This window comes from Aspergillus stella-maris (assembly GCF_047715825.1).
Source record: "Aspergillus stella-maris strain CBS 113639 unplaced genomic scaffold BDV14scaffold_14, whole genome shotgun sequence".
NCBI lineage: Eukaryota > Fungi > Ascomycota > Eurotiomycetes > Eurotiales > Aspergillaceae > Aspergillus > Aspergillus stella-maris.
In genome coordinates, this window is record NW_027396808.1 from 179,980 (window position 1) to 194,256 (window position 14,277).

Consider the following 14,277-nt stretch of genomic DNA (forward strand, 5'->3'; position numbering starts at 1 on the left):
CAGGAATCTTGTCCATACCATTTCCATTTCTCTCTGAACCTCGACACTTGATCGTTTTTTCGGTGATTATTGTATGGGTATGGCTTTGATGCCCTGTTGCGATATCGATACCATCTATTTTGCTCATTATCATTATCAACATTCTTGTTATCTTTATCATTCCCCTTTGCTGTTGGTCTTCAGAACCGTTGATGGTAGTTCCAGCTTTCAATACCTACCCACCTTGTATGGGATAATCTCAGTGCGTGACGGGAAAACTAAGGTTATGGTGGAGGGTAATTTTGGATAATGGAATTCAGCTATGTCAACTGAACTATGTTAACTACATTACTATAATATGTGTGGCCGTCTGGAATTTATAGGTCTCGTCTGGCTTGGTATATGATATGAGCCTGTGAATATTTACGTGATTCGCTTTTTGAGCTGGGATATATCTACATCGCTCGTAATCAATCCACACGCTGTCTCTTCCTCGGCATATCATCACTACCACCAAACCCTCTCCGCTCCATCGGCATCTCCTTCCTCTCCTTTCCAGCAGCCTTCTTCCTCCTGCGCTCCAACGCCTTTGCCCGATCCTTACTCTTCATGCCCTCGTACTTCTTCATTAAAGCCTGCTTCTTGATATCCGACTTCTTCAAGTAGTAAGGCGTAGCCTTCTTGCCCTCCCGGATAAGTTGTTTCTCGCGTTTCTTATGCTCATCGATGATCTCCTTCTCGCGCTTGTTGTTTTCAATGGACCGGAGTCGGTCTTGTGTACTTCTTATCTCGCGCTGTAGTGCCTCCTTCTGCTTAGGGTTTTTCGTCTTAGCGAGTTGCGCTTTTAGGTCTTTTAGTTCCGCGGCGCGGTACTCGTCTAGGAAGGCGTAGGCGTTACTGGGGCCGGATGAAGATCCGCCGCCTCGACGGCCGACGATTGTAGGGTCGAATCTGGGGTCGCGGGTTCGAGGGACGCTAGGTGGCTCGATGATTGTTCGTTTGCGCGATACAGCGTATTTGGAAGACTGCACTGTTGGTGCGTGCTTGGAGGAGCGGGAGAGCGGTTTGTCGAATCTCTTACCGTTCGGGTTAGAGTCGTCCTTTGATGATGATGAGGCTAATGCTTTGCGCTTTTGCTCGCGTGCTTCTTGGATGCGGGCTCGGATGTCGTCGAGTGGTGATTTTGAGGGAGCTTCTTCTTCTTCCTGGAGGGCCTTGGCGCGGCGTTTAGTCTTCGGTGCAAAGGATGCTTGTGCTTTTGCGAGAGCACCGAAAGATATGTTGTTTAGTGAGGATTTGACGTCTTCATCGTTGTCTGAGTATTCTTCGGAGCCTTCTTTTAAGTCGAGGTCGCTTGCTTCTGAGCCTTCGTCGTCGGGATTTGACTGTGAAAATTAGTCAGACTTGTTGTTTGTACTAGCGCAAAGTGCATACCAGATCATCGCTTCCATCTGAGACGTCTGAGCCCTCATCTGAACCCTCCTCATCGCTTGGTACTTCTGATCCGGTTCTTGATGCATCGGAGTAGGCATCCTCTTCCTCGTCCTCGTCTCGACGAGCTCGCACCCGACGGCTGAGAAGATCCGAGATAGCCATCTTTCTGCCCGCTTCCCAATATTTGATCAAGGATTGTGAAGTTCTGAATCGAGACACCACCTGGTTGTTGGAATGTTTTGGCGGTGAAATCGCGAAACAGAAAAATGAAATTAATTCTGCCAGCATAACGGGGCGGTGTGCGCCACGCTGTCGATATTGATCTAGATTTTGTCTGGCTCCAACGAAGCGCTTCCCCGACTTGCCTTGATCTTCATTTCACAGTTGTAAACATCGCATTTGTTCAGTCACGTTCCAGCCCTTGTCGCATACTTGCTGAGATTTAAAACCCAGCATCGCTCGTTTACGTCCTTCTTCACCCCTCGTTCCCAGATTTAGACTGTCTTCTGCTCCGATGTCCAGGTGTGGGGCATACGATAAGGTACGCATACAGAATCGCGTTTAAGTGAAGCCTGTGACGGCATATAGCTGACCCCTTCCAGCTTTTTTCTTTATCTCTCGCTAGTTATCGACCGTCATTAAGGCACGTCTCACGTTCATTGCTCGTCTCGAAAGTTCATGTCGCCCTCGCCAGTACCGGTAGATATCCAATATTGCCCTCCGCAATGCAGCCGCAACCGCCGACGAACTCATCATCACGTATCGATACTCAGACGTCAAACAATCGATCACAGAATGGCTCAGGGGCTGCACCTCGAGGGAGCTGGAGGCCGTACCGTGGTCGGTGGAACACAAAAATAGCTCAACAAGTAAACCAGACTCAGCAGCCGCAGGGGAACGGACAATCTGTTGCGCACGGGAATCAGAATCCCCGACAAGGACGTGCGCGGCAAAGGCAAAGGAATCGCGGACCATATTCGGAAGGCACGACTAGTTCTCACAATGAACCGTCGGGAAGGTCATACTCCCCGCGGCGCGAGATGCCTTCGCAACAACCTCAATGGCAGAATAATGGGTTTACGCAGTTTCCTGCCAACAATGGCGTACCTGACTTCTCGATGATGAATCCCTTTCCCATGTTCGCTGGTTACCCGATGTCCACGGACTTTTCAGCTAATCAACCGCCATTCGTTCCCTTCAACATGCCGAACCAGATGCAGTCGCAATACCCCATTCCGTTTAGCCAGTCTCTACCGAATCCTGCTTTCTTCCCTTTACTTGGAAACGGCAATCCGTTCATGAACATACCACCATCCTTGCCACCAGCTGCTTATATGGATTTTATTCAGGGTCAAGGTCAGAATCAGGCAGGTCTCAACGCTACATTTGGGTCAGTTGATCAGATGGGAGCAACTGGCTTTGCTGGTTACAACGCGGCGGCTCCCCCAACTCAGGAACAGAAAGGAGCACATCTAGAGAACCTTCGCGATCGGGCTTTCAAGGCGCCTCGACCACCCTCGGCGACTAAGAAATATCTTGATCAAGCGGCTTTGCCACCCCAGGAACTGCCGTCACCGCAGCCGTTGCTTGTGATCCTTGACCTGAACGGCACTCTGATCTACCGAAAGACGAAGAAGTTCCCACCGAAATTTTCGGGACGGGTCGGCTTGGAATTGTTTTTGAAGACCTTGGTTGAGAAGTACAAGGTCATGATCTGGTCCAGCTCACAGCCGCCTACAGTGGACGCAGTCTGCCAGAAGATTTTTTCAGGACCGGACCGCAAGAAACTCGTGGTGGAATGGGGCCGCGACAAACTCGGTCTTTCTAAAGCTGAATACAACAGCAAGATCCAGGTCTATAAGACACTTGAAACGGTCTGGTCAAACAAGAAAATCCAAGCCTCATGCCCAAAGAAAGGACCAGAGGGTCAACCGGCACGTTGGGACCAAACAAATACCATCCTTATCGACGACAGCAAACTCAAAGCTCTCAGCGAACCGTACAATCTAATTGAGATACCCGAATTCAAAAATGATCGCACACTCGATGAATCCGCGATCTTTCCAAGGGTCTTGCGGCGCCTTGAGATCCTATCAAGATGCGACGACGTCTCTAAAAAGCTTCACGAGTGGTCAATCACGAACCCCGAAACAAAGGTCCTTGACCTTGACCTAGGCCCCGTTCATTTATTCGATCTCGGCCAGACGCAAGCCGAAGCGGACGTCGACCCGGCCGAACAGCGCAAACTTAGACGCAGAGCAAAAAAGAAGGAGAAGATCGCCGCTCGCCAACGTGAAGCCGCTTATGCCCTTGCGCAAGAGACCTATCCCGACCTGCCAATCTTAGAGTTGGCAAATGACTATCCTCCTTCGGCGACGTGCCAACCGAGTGCCGAGAATCAGAACGGGGTGGCAGACGCAGATGTCGACACCGACTCGAAGGCTGAAACGCAGGCATCAAGATCACCGTCACCGGCTTCGTCCGTGCAGTCGGGAAATACACTTCTTGATCGTCTAGAGGAGTCGTTGAACAAGAACTAGCCTGTTGGACTGATGATGATTAAAAAAAAGAGCCTTCAGATCTCCGATATATGTCCGATCTTCTCACCACCTAGCTGATTATCATTGCATTTGTTATTGGAGGATCATCTCGCATAAGGTTAACTTGCATCTCATTTCATTTTATTTCATGTTGTTTTGAGTACATATATGTTGATGTTTGCTATTTGTTCTTGTTGTTTGTGCATAGCCTTGCATCATGACAAGGGTGGGATACTGGATGGATGAAATCGTGTCCGTTAGTTTCGAAACTGTCGCTTTAATAGATACCCTGCATTCTTTGCTGCTCGTTAACATTGAAATTGCATATTTGTATTTAATCTGCGTAGCACGGATCACGGAGTGAGGACGCGGCTTAGGCCAGGTATATATATACTATAGGCATCAATAGTTTGGTTTGGGCTATATATATATTGAGACTAGACTAATTACTGCGTTCATCTGGGGGTTGAAACACTGAGGCTGACGTATTCGAATAAACTCCATCCATTCTCGAAGTAGAAATGGTTGTTGCATCGTGTAGGCGTGAACGAAACGGGTGCGGTTTGCGGGTTGCGAATTGCGAGTCGCTGTTGGATAGAAAGTGAATTCCCAACGATATGTATAGCACTTCCGCGACGACTTGTTAAACCACTTTTAGGAAGAAAGACCCTAACATTATGGAAGAGAAGAGAATAGAGGAAAATAAATCTTGAACAAAGATGAAAACTGTCATAGTTCGTTTTTGGATATCATCATCATGAGTCAATAACTATGGCATCTAATTCGTTTATTTGAAGACGTGGCCGTCGACGTTGTGAAGCTCCTTGCCGTCAACAAGGACAGGGGCATCCCAGGCCCAGATGTCCTCGATGTACTTGCGGTCAGCCTCGCTGGTGTGGTCGAGCTTCTCGAAGTTGTAGCTCTCCCAGTCGGGAGCAACGTCGAAGGCGGGGAGAGCCTCCTGGCCGCGGACGAGGAAGACACCCTGATTGACACAGGCGTAGTTCTCGCCGTAGACACCCTGGCAACCGAAGAGGTACTTGCGGGAAGCCTCGAGACGGGCGTGGAAACCACCTTGAGTACAAGTTAGCAGGTGATCAATCGGAAACACTATTGAGGTTAAAGCTTACCAATCAGGTTGTTGGCCATGAAGGTGAGCTTGAGCTCGTCGTTGTACTTGTAGTTAACCTTCCAGAGAGAGTACTCCTCAGGCTTGTAGTTCTGCCAGAACCAGGGCATGGCAGCAGTGCGGACATCCTCGTTGGAGTATGTGCGCTTCCAGTCGTCAAGGATCAGAGTGGGCTTGCCGAGAGCCTCAAGGGGGTGCTTGGGCTTCTTCTCAGCGGGCTGCTCCTCAGCAGGGGCAGCAGCGGCGGCGGGGGCAGCCTCCTTCTTGGGCTTCTCCTCCTTCTTGGGGGGAGTGTACTTGATGGCCTCATCGACGAGGACGGCCTCAGGGACAACGGCCTTGAAGGCGTCCTGAGCGACGATTGTCTGATACCAACGGGTAACGGCGGGGTAGTCGGAGCGGACCTTCTTGTCGATGACGGTGGCGAAGGCGCGGGTGAGAAGAGAGGCAGTGAAGAGATCAGCGAGGGTGATGCGCTCGCCGACGAGGTAGGTGTTGGCAGTGAGGTGGGTGTTAAGGACGGAGAGCTTCTTCAGGGCAGCCTTGGAAGCCTCATCGACGGTCTTCTTGTTGTAGGGGTCCAGACCAAGGAGAGGGCGGAACCAAGAGCCGAAGCTGGAGAGAAGCTCAGAGTTGGCGAAAGACAACCAACGGAGGATGGAAGCGTAGTCCTGCTTGGTCTTGCCGAGGAGAGTGGTCTTCTCGTTCTGGGAGGTCACTTGTTGACAGTCAGCATCAATGTCAAATGAAACATATGATCGAAAATTCTGAGTCACAAAGCTGTGCCTTGGCCAAAAAAAAGTATTTGCCCAACGGCGGGGTAACCAAAAAAAATCAGAGTTGTACGTTATCAACAGTGTTGTTCTGACAGGGATAACTAATAATAAAATTGCTCATCATATAAAGGAGGGGCTTTGAGAGATCGCGAAAACTGTGCAATTGCGTGTACATACCGTAGACAGCGATGGCGATAACCTCAGAGAGGGTGAAGCCGTTGGCGCCCTCGAAAGCGGGGATCTTGCCAAGGGGCTGAAGCTTGAGGTAAGCATCAGACTTGTTGAAGTCGGCAGCGGGGTTGGCCTCGGTCTCAACGAGCTCGATGTCGAGGTCGTTGTGCTTAGCAGCAACGAGGATGGCAATGGAGCGAGTGTTCTCCTATTCATGGGGGTCAGCTTCTAAAACCAAATTTTCTGGCGACGGTAAAACGTCTGCAGTGATTTGTTGACAGACGCAAAGGATAAGAACGTACGCGACGACCGTAGAGCTTGCCGAAAGACATTTTGAGGGTATATGGGAGGAAAAAGAGGGATGGAGAGAAAAAAAGAAAGGAGAAAAAAGAAGGAGGGGAAGTGTCAAGTCTCCAGCGGATGAAATAATTTTGTGCGAATCAGACGGAGTTTCGGCGCCGGAGGAGCGTTTGACCGGATCACGTGGCCCAGCACCGAAAAACCTCAGGATGGCCCAAGACAGCAGCCGTCCGAGAGCGAAGCCCAGCCATTTATCCCCGTTCCATTTAACTCCTGTCCTCGACCTGTGATTGAGGTCTGCGACAGCCGGTCTGTCTCATAATGGGCTTAAAAAATCCTACCTGTGTGGCCCAAGCCATGCAGTCTCTCCGTTCAGCTACTCACCTCCGAGCGACCCTGTCCCAACGCTCCACTGCTCCTACGCTCCGCATCCCCGGGATCGCTCTGTCAACGCGCACATCATCTCCAGGAAATGTCCGTGGGTATGCGACCGAAGCCGAGTCATTCTCAGCCGCTCCGGAAATCGATTTCAAAAGCTTCGAGCAGCGGCCAGCCCGAATCGTTCCCGCATCACCAGCCTACTTCTCCGGTACCCCAAAGTTCCTTGACCACATGTTGAGGCTCGAGAGTATCCTGGCGAAATATGCAGGACTACCGACTGTCGCACCGGGCGACGCACCCAGAATGGCGTGGCTGAAGCTACCGGGATTTCGAACATTGGTCGGTGAGGTGGTCCCGACGAAGAAGTACAAGGGTTTCCTCAAGCTTCTGCAGCGCCTAAACCGCATCGACCCCGATCAAGTACCCGATGAGGTCCGTACAACGTTGAAGGAGTTCCTTCGCCCAGGTAATCCGTACGGCCTCCAGCATGCAGCGCCTACGGTCGACGAATTGGGTCGTGCTCATGGAAGAGGAAGCCGAAAGGCATCTTCGGCTAAGGTGTACCTGGTTGAAGGAGAGGGGGAGGTCCTCATCAATGGCAAGAGCTTGGTTGAGGCGTTCCCGCGAGTGCATGACAGAGAAAGTGCAATGTGGGCTCTGAGATCTTCGTCCCGGCTTGACAAGTATAATGTGTGGGCAGCCGTTAGTGGTGGAGGTACAACCGGTCAAGCGGAGGCTGTCGCATTGGCAGTTGGACGAGCATTGATGGTACACGAGCCTGCATTGAAGCCAATTCTACGAAGAGGTACGTATCTCCAGTGTCCCTCGGATATCAACGTTCCGAGTCTCGCTGTCAACCATATACTAATCATTTCACTCTTCAGCCGGTGTCATTACCGTGGATCCTCGTCGCGTGGAAAGGAAGAAGCCTGGTCGTGTCAAGGCGCGCAAGGCTCCTACATGGGTCAAGCGTTGAAATGCTTTTGCGAACAATGTCCATACCCTGTCCTTACCTCTTTTCATTCGCCCCCTGTATTATTTTACCCTCGGCAAAGGCATGTTATCTGCCTTATTATCTCGATTTGGCGTCATGATGTCGTTTCAAGATACGACGACACTGCATGTTCGCGGCAAACCGCATGTAAATATTGGCGTTTCTTTCGTCTGTTCGAATCAACCGATGATTATATAATTATGTTGTACGACCAGAATTCACTGTGTTTATTTTCAGCGATCAGCTCGCGTTTGCCTGCCCTTGAGAACAGACATGTTGGTAGATTGGACCGGGCCCGACTTTGAAGAAGGAAATTCAAATCATGTTATCATAAACACGACAGGGCCCGGACCAGGTTACCGCGCCACAAATAAGCTCGAGGGCAAAGTTGGCATACTCCAAACTATTTCCAACGTGGCGCTTGAAATCGTGGGCAGGATTGGTTGTGGCTGAAGATCACGATCTTCGAGTTCGCAGGGTGTTCATGACAAATGGGGCAGCAGATCAAGCGGAGTACTAAAGTATGAAAGCGCGGATACCTGCATCGAGGTTTCTATTCTCAAACCGTAAGCTCGCACCTTCGCTCATGGCCCAAGCTCTTTGACTAACCTAGGATAGCCTCGCTATGGGGCTCTCAGAGCGTCGGGTATGTACGCTATACGTGCGTACATACGTCCTCTCGCACGTCCCTCCGCTTCGGCTATGCGCGATGCTAGGTGATCACCATCTATACTCAATAATGTACCCAATGGTTGGAAGTAAGGAGAGGCTCCCAAGATTCTGTGGCCTCATCGTGACCAATGAACCACCTCAACCTTTCTGTCCGATGCACTAAGAGCATGGGGTGGCAGAACCGGAAAGGAGTCGATTGGATCAAACAGACTCTGGGCTGAAAGGGACGTACTCTGACCACGAGGACAGCATTGTTAGGCCAATTGGAATGGGTTGAAGAAAACGAACCAGGTTGTTGGGATAGGGCAGCCACTCATAGAAGCCACCAATCACTTGCAGAAGCTCTTCGCTGTGTTGGTGATGCGAAAAGGTATGTTGGGACCTGATTATTTGGGAAATGAATAGATCTGGCTAGGAAGTGGTCGTGGATGTCGCTGTCAGGTGATTGGCACTGTAGGGAATGCCTGAGAGAAAGGAACCTCAAGCGACCTCAAGCTTTGTACTTCTCGGCATCACTCCGGCGATTCAGTCAATCAGTCTACGCATGATATCGTCCCGAGACGAATGTCTTGAGAAGGACAATCAATCTAATCTAAACGACGACTGGACCATGTTGTTGATCAGGATTGAGACCAGTCGCTTCACTATCTATTTCCAACACAACATGGGGCGACTTTAGCCTGCCTCACTCCTTAACAGGATCAGCAACCCAGACTACTTAGGTGAAGCAAAATCAGCCATTCTTTCTCATCTGTCGTCACTGATCATGACAACATACTGAAGACAGTGTCCATGATTCCAAATTTCTGGATTTTATACAAGTCCTACGGCACAGACCAACGCCATGGACCGAACTCCGTTCGTGACTTCCACACCTACCCTGCACACTCCGCGACGCACGATGGGTGCGATGATCGACGGCTAGCCGCGCCGCATACATATTTTAGACCGGAGTACTCCGTACATTTTATTCCAGGCTCTAGCCCCAGATAAATCGTCGATCCAAAAATCAGGATTGCAGCGGCAACCGAGCACGTACTCCCGAGCTCTGAATAAGGTCGATCTCTGATGGGGGTCCTCGATCGACCCAATGCCGTGGGCTGCAGCACTGCGACCTTGACCGGGCCTGTTCCCAGCGTCCAGGGTTCTCGGGCCTCGGAAAAAGTAAAGAAAGCTCCAATGGTCGAATCAGAACAGACCCAGCAGAGATGACAGACGTCGATTGGATGGGCCCGCATGCACTGACCATGCAGCTTTTGTGGTATTCGCAGCCGGAATCCTCTACGGTCTCATTTGGAATTCTCCTTATTCCAGGAACCCCTGTCTAATTTCGTACTTTGAGGAAAGCAAGTCATATTATTTTCGAACTGACCGTGGTCAGATCCTCCAGGATCCACGCAGGAGCTGTCACTGCCAGTGTCAGCGGTTCTTCCCGTGCATGCCCAAGGCGATCTGACGCCCCTGTCGATGACTCGCGAGGTCGCGACAAGGAGACCAGAACAAGTGACAAATACAATTCACCGAGTGCTCAAAAATTGCTATCTATCCAGCGCGTCTTCAATTGATGACCCAACAGTTAGCGGATGATTTTCTCCGGTTCCTTGGAGTCGGAAAGACAGGTCAGATTTCCGGTAGCTTGGGTCACCACTATCGAAGACGGCGTAAGCGGGCTCTTTGGAGAAAAATGGGGCTGCGAGGGGAATGAAGTTGATCGACGGATGATACCCGGATATTTGGAATGCCTTCCGGCAAACAAAGGGGAGTCCGAGTGTGACTGCGAATGATAGTTTTAGTGTGGAAATGGTGACCCAGCGGGCTGGTCAACAACTTTTGTCGGGTCCGCTGGTTGGAGATCGCTACTACTCAGTTGGGATAAGTGCGTCCCTAGTTCTATTGCTGCCCCGACTATTTAAGAACACTGACGATATCGAATCGCAGAGTCAGATGGGCTGCAAGCCCGAAAGTCCCCAACTAGCACCTGCTCCGGGGCTATGCGATGCAAGTGGATTTGACTTGTCTGCTCGTGCTTGTGCTCGTGCTGATGCTCGTGGAGGGCACGAACAGCTTCAGATAGAGTGATACTGGGATTAGATGCAGGCAGTTCTGTAAGAATAGGATTATGAAGGGATAAAGAAGGGGGCTATTGTCTCCATTGGGCGAGAGTGATAGAGGGAAACAAACTAGATCTATCTATACATATGTAATGCTTGGATTGCGCGAGTTTCTTTTTTTCCAAGTCAGTCTCAGTCCGTCTCTCTTCACCTCGGAGAAGTTCTTCTTCGCCCCAGTTCCAGCCCATCTGACTCCTGCTAAACCCTCCCTTTCTTTTCTTTTTCCCATTAATTAATCAATGTTTCTCCCTCTCTCCCCACAGGCCATGAAGAATGAGGCCCTTATGCCTTAGGCGATACCAGCCATGGCTTGTGATTTGTGATGCGCAGCGTCGTTGTCTCAGCGCTTCCCCCAGAGCGTCACTTCGCCTCGTGCTGAAGGCTTTCAATAATTGCTCGAGGATCATCCACCACTCCGTCATTCTGCCCAGTATAAGAAGGTACTTCTCCGTGCGGGTTCCCCGTCCTCCCGCTGATTCTCGCTGTTCGTTTGCACCTTGTGTTGCCCCTCTCGCCTTCCCTGCTCCCCAATAATAAGCACGTTTGGGCTGCAAACCCAGAGCACACTGACGAGATCCTGCATTGCATCTGGCGTTAAACCACCCTGGACCCCCGTCTGAAGGGACTTTATCATTGACTTTTCTCTCCTTTACATTCTCTTCCATCACTACTCCGCCCAGCCCAGGCTTCAGAGCCCTGCGGCTCTTTCCTCCATCTACTGCTCCTTTGATTCCGTCGCGCATTTTAATTGCGTCTGGACTCTCGATTTACATCTATTCAGCATCTGAACCTAGAGTAGTTCAGGTACTTGTTGTGCGTATCGCCGTTTTTCATCAAGAACAAAGCTGACTGGACCAAACCGATATCTAGATCGTCTCGGTGGCACCAAATCCTCGTGCAGGGTTGAAAGCTTGAGACTGACGCGCGCTTACGATTTACTGGGTGGCACTCACATTCGCTCCTTCCCCGGGGAAAGCTCGACGAATCGTCGTCTGAGGAGCTTGAAGACAAGCAGTCAGGGCGTACCTACTCCACAGCGTTCCTTAGATTCACCGTCACTCCCGCCAAACTGGAATCCTACGCAAGCCCTCCGCTCTCCCCGTCGACGCATTGGTCCTTTGACCTCGACTCAGTGCGTAGGGGCGCGTTTGGGGGCATGGATGGTGATTTTCATCGCATGAAGCAGCATGATCAGCAAGCCCAACACGCAACGCAACCGGGCATGCCCCGTCGCTCTGCTTCCAGATCGTCTGGCAGTACCGCAGATCGGTTCAGACAAGCTGGGTTTCAACCAACACGTGGAGATTCATCGCAGGCCGCTGGAAGGCCACGAATGCCTGCGTACATGGACTATGGATACACAGACAGCACCTTTCAGGGCGGTGCGTTGCAGGAGGACGAATTGCAACCGTATCCGCCGACGTTGCGCGACCACCAGCAGCGCCAGCAACCCTTCGCTTCATACGAGCCCGAGCTAGTATACAACCTCGGGCAGCAGGGCCCAACGCAGAGCCCGTACGAGGTCGTGCCACAATATTCGTCACGGCAGTCTGCATCCCTGGACTCTCTCTCCGGACAATTTCAAGTTCCACAGTATTTTGCTCCCAACGAACCGTCAGGCGCTGGGCTCCCAACACCTTACCTGCCACCGGGGCTTTCTCTGTCTGCATATAATCAGCCGGGGCCCATTGGACGATCGAGCGCAACGCAGCCCTTTCCCGCAACCATGGCGGACATGACCCCCGTGGGGGCGGCGGGACAGCAGCAGACAAGTCTCTCACAGTCGCAGCAGCCGCAGGTTTTGTCAGAAACTCCGTCATCAGCTGAGCCATATCGACAATTCCAGCGAGCGCTACGAGGGACGATAGACCATACCCGCGCCGGCCGATTGGTAGATGCTAGTCGATCTCTCCTTGAAATCTCCGAGTGGCTGGTGGCTAGTGCACCGGAGCTTGGTATGTTTCCTCTCACAACTTTCAATTGAGTTTCCACACGGGCCTTTCTTGGTGCGAAGATCAAGACGCCCTGTTGGGGCTGATCTCATCCTCTTGCCTTGAAGCGAAGAACTGGCAGGATCTGGAGCTGACAGTATGATGTTCATGATAGGTATTCTTCGAGATGACCAATTAGCCCACTCCGAACGGCTGAAGTTATGGAACGATTTCAATATCTGCTGGCTCGCGTTGTGTCAGAAACAGAAAGACATGACGCAAGAGTTGCTTCAGACAGGGCGCCAATCCTCAAGAACTAGTCTTCTTAGTACTGAAGCGATGGATACATTGGGTAAGCAATTGATATATTTTTGTGACCAGATGGAGCAGCATGGGCTGGTGGATTATCAGATGGGTATCTGGGAGGAAGAGATTCTGTCTGGTAGGTCAGCCCCCTAGCCAACCATTTGTTGGAATGGAAAATAACAAGAGCTGGACCAATAGCCCTTGGCCAATGTCTGGATCTCATCGAAAGCCGACCAGAACTCGCTCGTGCTCGTCCCGCCGCAGCCTCGCACACGTGAGGTTTTAGGCTTTCAGATGCACGGATCTCGATACCGTGCGGATCGACCTATCCAGTGCCCAGACGGCGCCACTTTCCGCGTCATTTGTTCTGCGGCGGCCCTAAAGCAGGGGCTAAATTAGCCCTTGGACCATGGTCCCGTTTACAACTTTCAGGATGCACTATCGATTGATAGATGCAGAAATTCTGAATTCTGATGCCCAAACCTTTCTCTTCGCCACGCTGAACCCATCTCCAACTCTAACCTACCATCGGTTCCTGACCCCCTTGACGCCCGAAGCTGGCGGCCCGGAGCCCAACACGTTTTTCTACTTTCGGACATTGACGGCGAAGCCCTAAGCCAGCAGCTAAAATCACCATGCTCGCAAACCGATCAATAACCATGCAACCAATCCCATTCGCTCCCATGACAAGGGTTCCTTCGAAATCATCATCGAAACGAAACACATCACATTTGACGTCACGGGGTTGTTGTTGCGGACTCCAAGCAAAATCTGCGCGGCTTTGTCCGCGCTGCAGATGGACCACTCCGTACTAAACTTCGCCCGGTTCTCTATCCCCCCTCTGTCGCCCTAGGGAGATGAGTAATTTTGACACGAGATACGAAGGCGTTTTGGGTTACATGTTTGTGCAATATAGAATCTCTCATTTGTCATGTATTCTGTCTGGATGATACCTTGTCTATTAATGTCGCTTTCATAACCTTTTTTGTCATCCTTGTTCAGCGGAAGCGAATCCTTGGCCATATCGCACTGCTGAGGCTGTAGCGCGAGGCCCGGATCGGCGACACTATTGAGATGCTCTCGTCGAATACTCGTTTCTGTTACTTCACGATTACCTTATAGCAAGACTTTTAATGCGTTTCTTTGATCTTATTATTTCATTGTTTGTGATATGCGCGATATCCACACCTGCGTTTGGGGTTGATGCCACTGTATGTGATATCGGGGGTTAATATATTTTGATATACTAATCCCTGAAGAACTAATTTATTCGATATTCTATAGCATGCCTAACCACTTACCTGACTCGCGTATTCATCGGTCTTGGTAGGACCGGCGCCAGCCGGGATGCACATAGATTGCCTTGTGTGCCTTGTATACCTCCTCACGTGGCCTGATGCTATTATGCATGGGTAGGTACTCTGTACTTACCTACCTGGACATGCCTCCTCAGTCCTCACAAAAAAATACCCCTCACCGTATTTGTTGTTGACACATACATTTTTAGATGTCAATCATATAGTCATGTCTCATAGCCATGGTCGTCCCCGCTC

General features: G+C 50.9%; 6 protein-coding genes across 6 annotated transcripts; 3 read left to right on the forward strand and 3 right to left on the reverse strand.

The window, feature by feature from the left end:
- Nucleotides 1-306: 306 nt before the first annotated feature.
- Nucleotides 307-1,575, reverse strand: rrp36 (putative pre-rRNA processing protein; the record flags this gene model as incomplete). The annotated part of the gene is made up of 2 exons (XM_073775149.1): nucleotides 307-1,364; nucleotides 1,414-1,575. 2 exons carry the CDS (start codon nucleotides 1,573-1,575, stop codon nucleotides 450-452), a joined length of 1,077 nt encoding a protein of 358 aa, XP_073630271.1. The 3' UTR covers nucleotides 307-449.
- Nucleotides 1,576-1,780: 205 nt separating this feature from the next.
- BDV14DRAFT_30177 (NIF domain protein) lies at nucleotides 1,781-4,024 on the forward strand. The gene is made up of 2 exons (XM_073776480.1): nucleotides 1,781-1,954; nucleotides 2,016-4,024. The coding sequence occupies exons 1-2, from the start codon at nucleotides 1,928-1,930 to the stop codon at nucleotides 3,951-3,953; spliced, it is 1,965 nt and encodes a 654-aa protein (XP_073630272.1). The 5' UTR covers nucleotides 1,781-1,927; the 3' UTR covers nucleotides 3,954-4,024.
- Nucleotides 4,025-4,504: 480 nt separating this feature from the next.
- Nucleotides 4,505-6,524, reverse strand: BDV14DRAFT_30173 (putative translation elongation factor eEF-1 subunit gamma). The gene is made up of 4 exons (XM_073776479.1): nucleotides 6,332-6,524; nucleotides 6,036-6,237; nucleotides 5,084-5,800; nucleotides 4,505-5,027 (listed from the first exon to the last, which is right to left on the reverse strand). The coding sequence occupies exons 1-4, from the start codon at nucleotides 6,359-6,361 to the stop codon at nucleotides 4,741-4,743; spliced, it is 1,236 nt and encodes a 411-aa protein (XP_073630273.1). The 5' UTR covers nucleotides 6,362-6,524; the 3' UTR covers nucleotides 4,505-4,740.
- Nucleotides 6,525-6,686: 162 nt separating this feature from the next.
- On the forward strand, nucleotides 6,687-7,686 carry BDV14DRAFT_198046 (mitochondrial 37S ribosomal protein uS9m; the record flags this gene model as incomplete). Its single annotated transcript, XM_073772818.1, has 2 exons — nucleotides 6,687-7,515; nucleotides 7,595-7,686. 2 exons carry the CDS (start codon nucleotides 6,687-6,689, stop codon nucleotides 7,684-7,686), a joined length of 921 nt encoding a protein of 306 aa, XP_073630274.1.
- Nucleotides 7,687-10,589: 2,903 nt separating this feature from the next.
- Nucleotides 10,590-11,350, reverse strand: BDV14DRAFT_30362 (uncharacterized protein). The gene has a single exon (XM_073776486.1). The coding sequence runs from the start codon at nucleotides 11,228-11,230 to the stop codon at nucleotides 10,724-10,726; it is 507 nt and encodes a 168-aa protein (XP_073630275.1). The 5' UTR covers nucleotides 11,231-11,350; the 3' UTR covers nucleotides 10,590-10,723.
- Nucleotides 11,351-11,465: 115 nt separating this feature from the next.
- BDV14DRAFT_30207 (uncharacterized protein) lies at nucleotides 11,466-13,005 on the forward strand. The gene is made up of 2 exons (XM_073776481.1): nucleotides 11,466-12,442; nucleotides 12,594-13,005. Exons 1-2 carry the CDS (start codon nucleotides 11,644-11,646, stop codon nucleotides 12,875-12,877), a joined length of 1,083 nt encoding a protein of 360 aa, XP_073630276.1. The 5' UTR covers nucleotides 11,466-11,643; the 3' UTR covers nucleotides 12,878-13,005.
- Nucleotides 13,006-14,277: the final 1,272 nt, after the last annotated feature.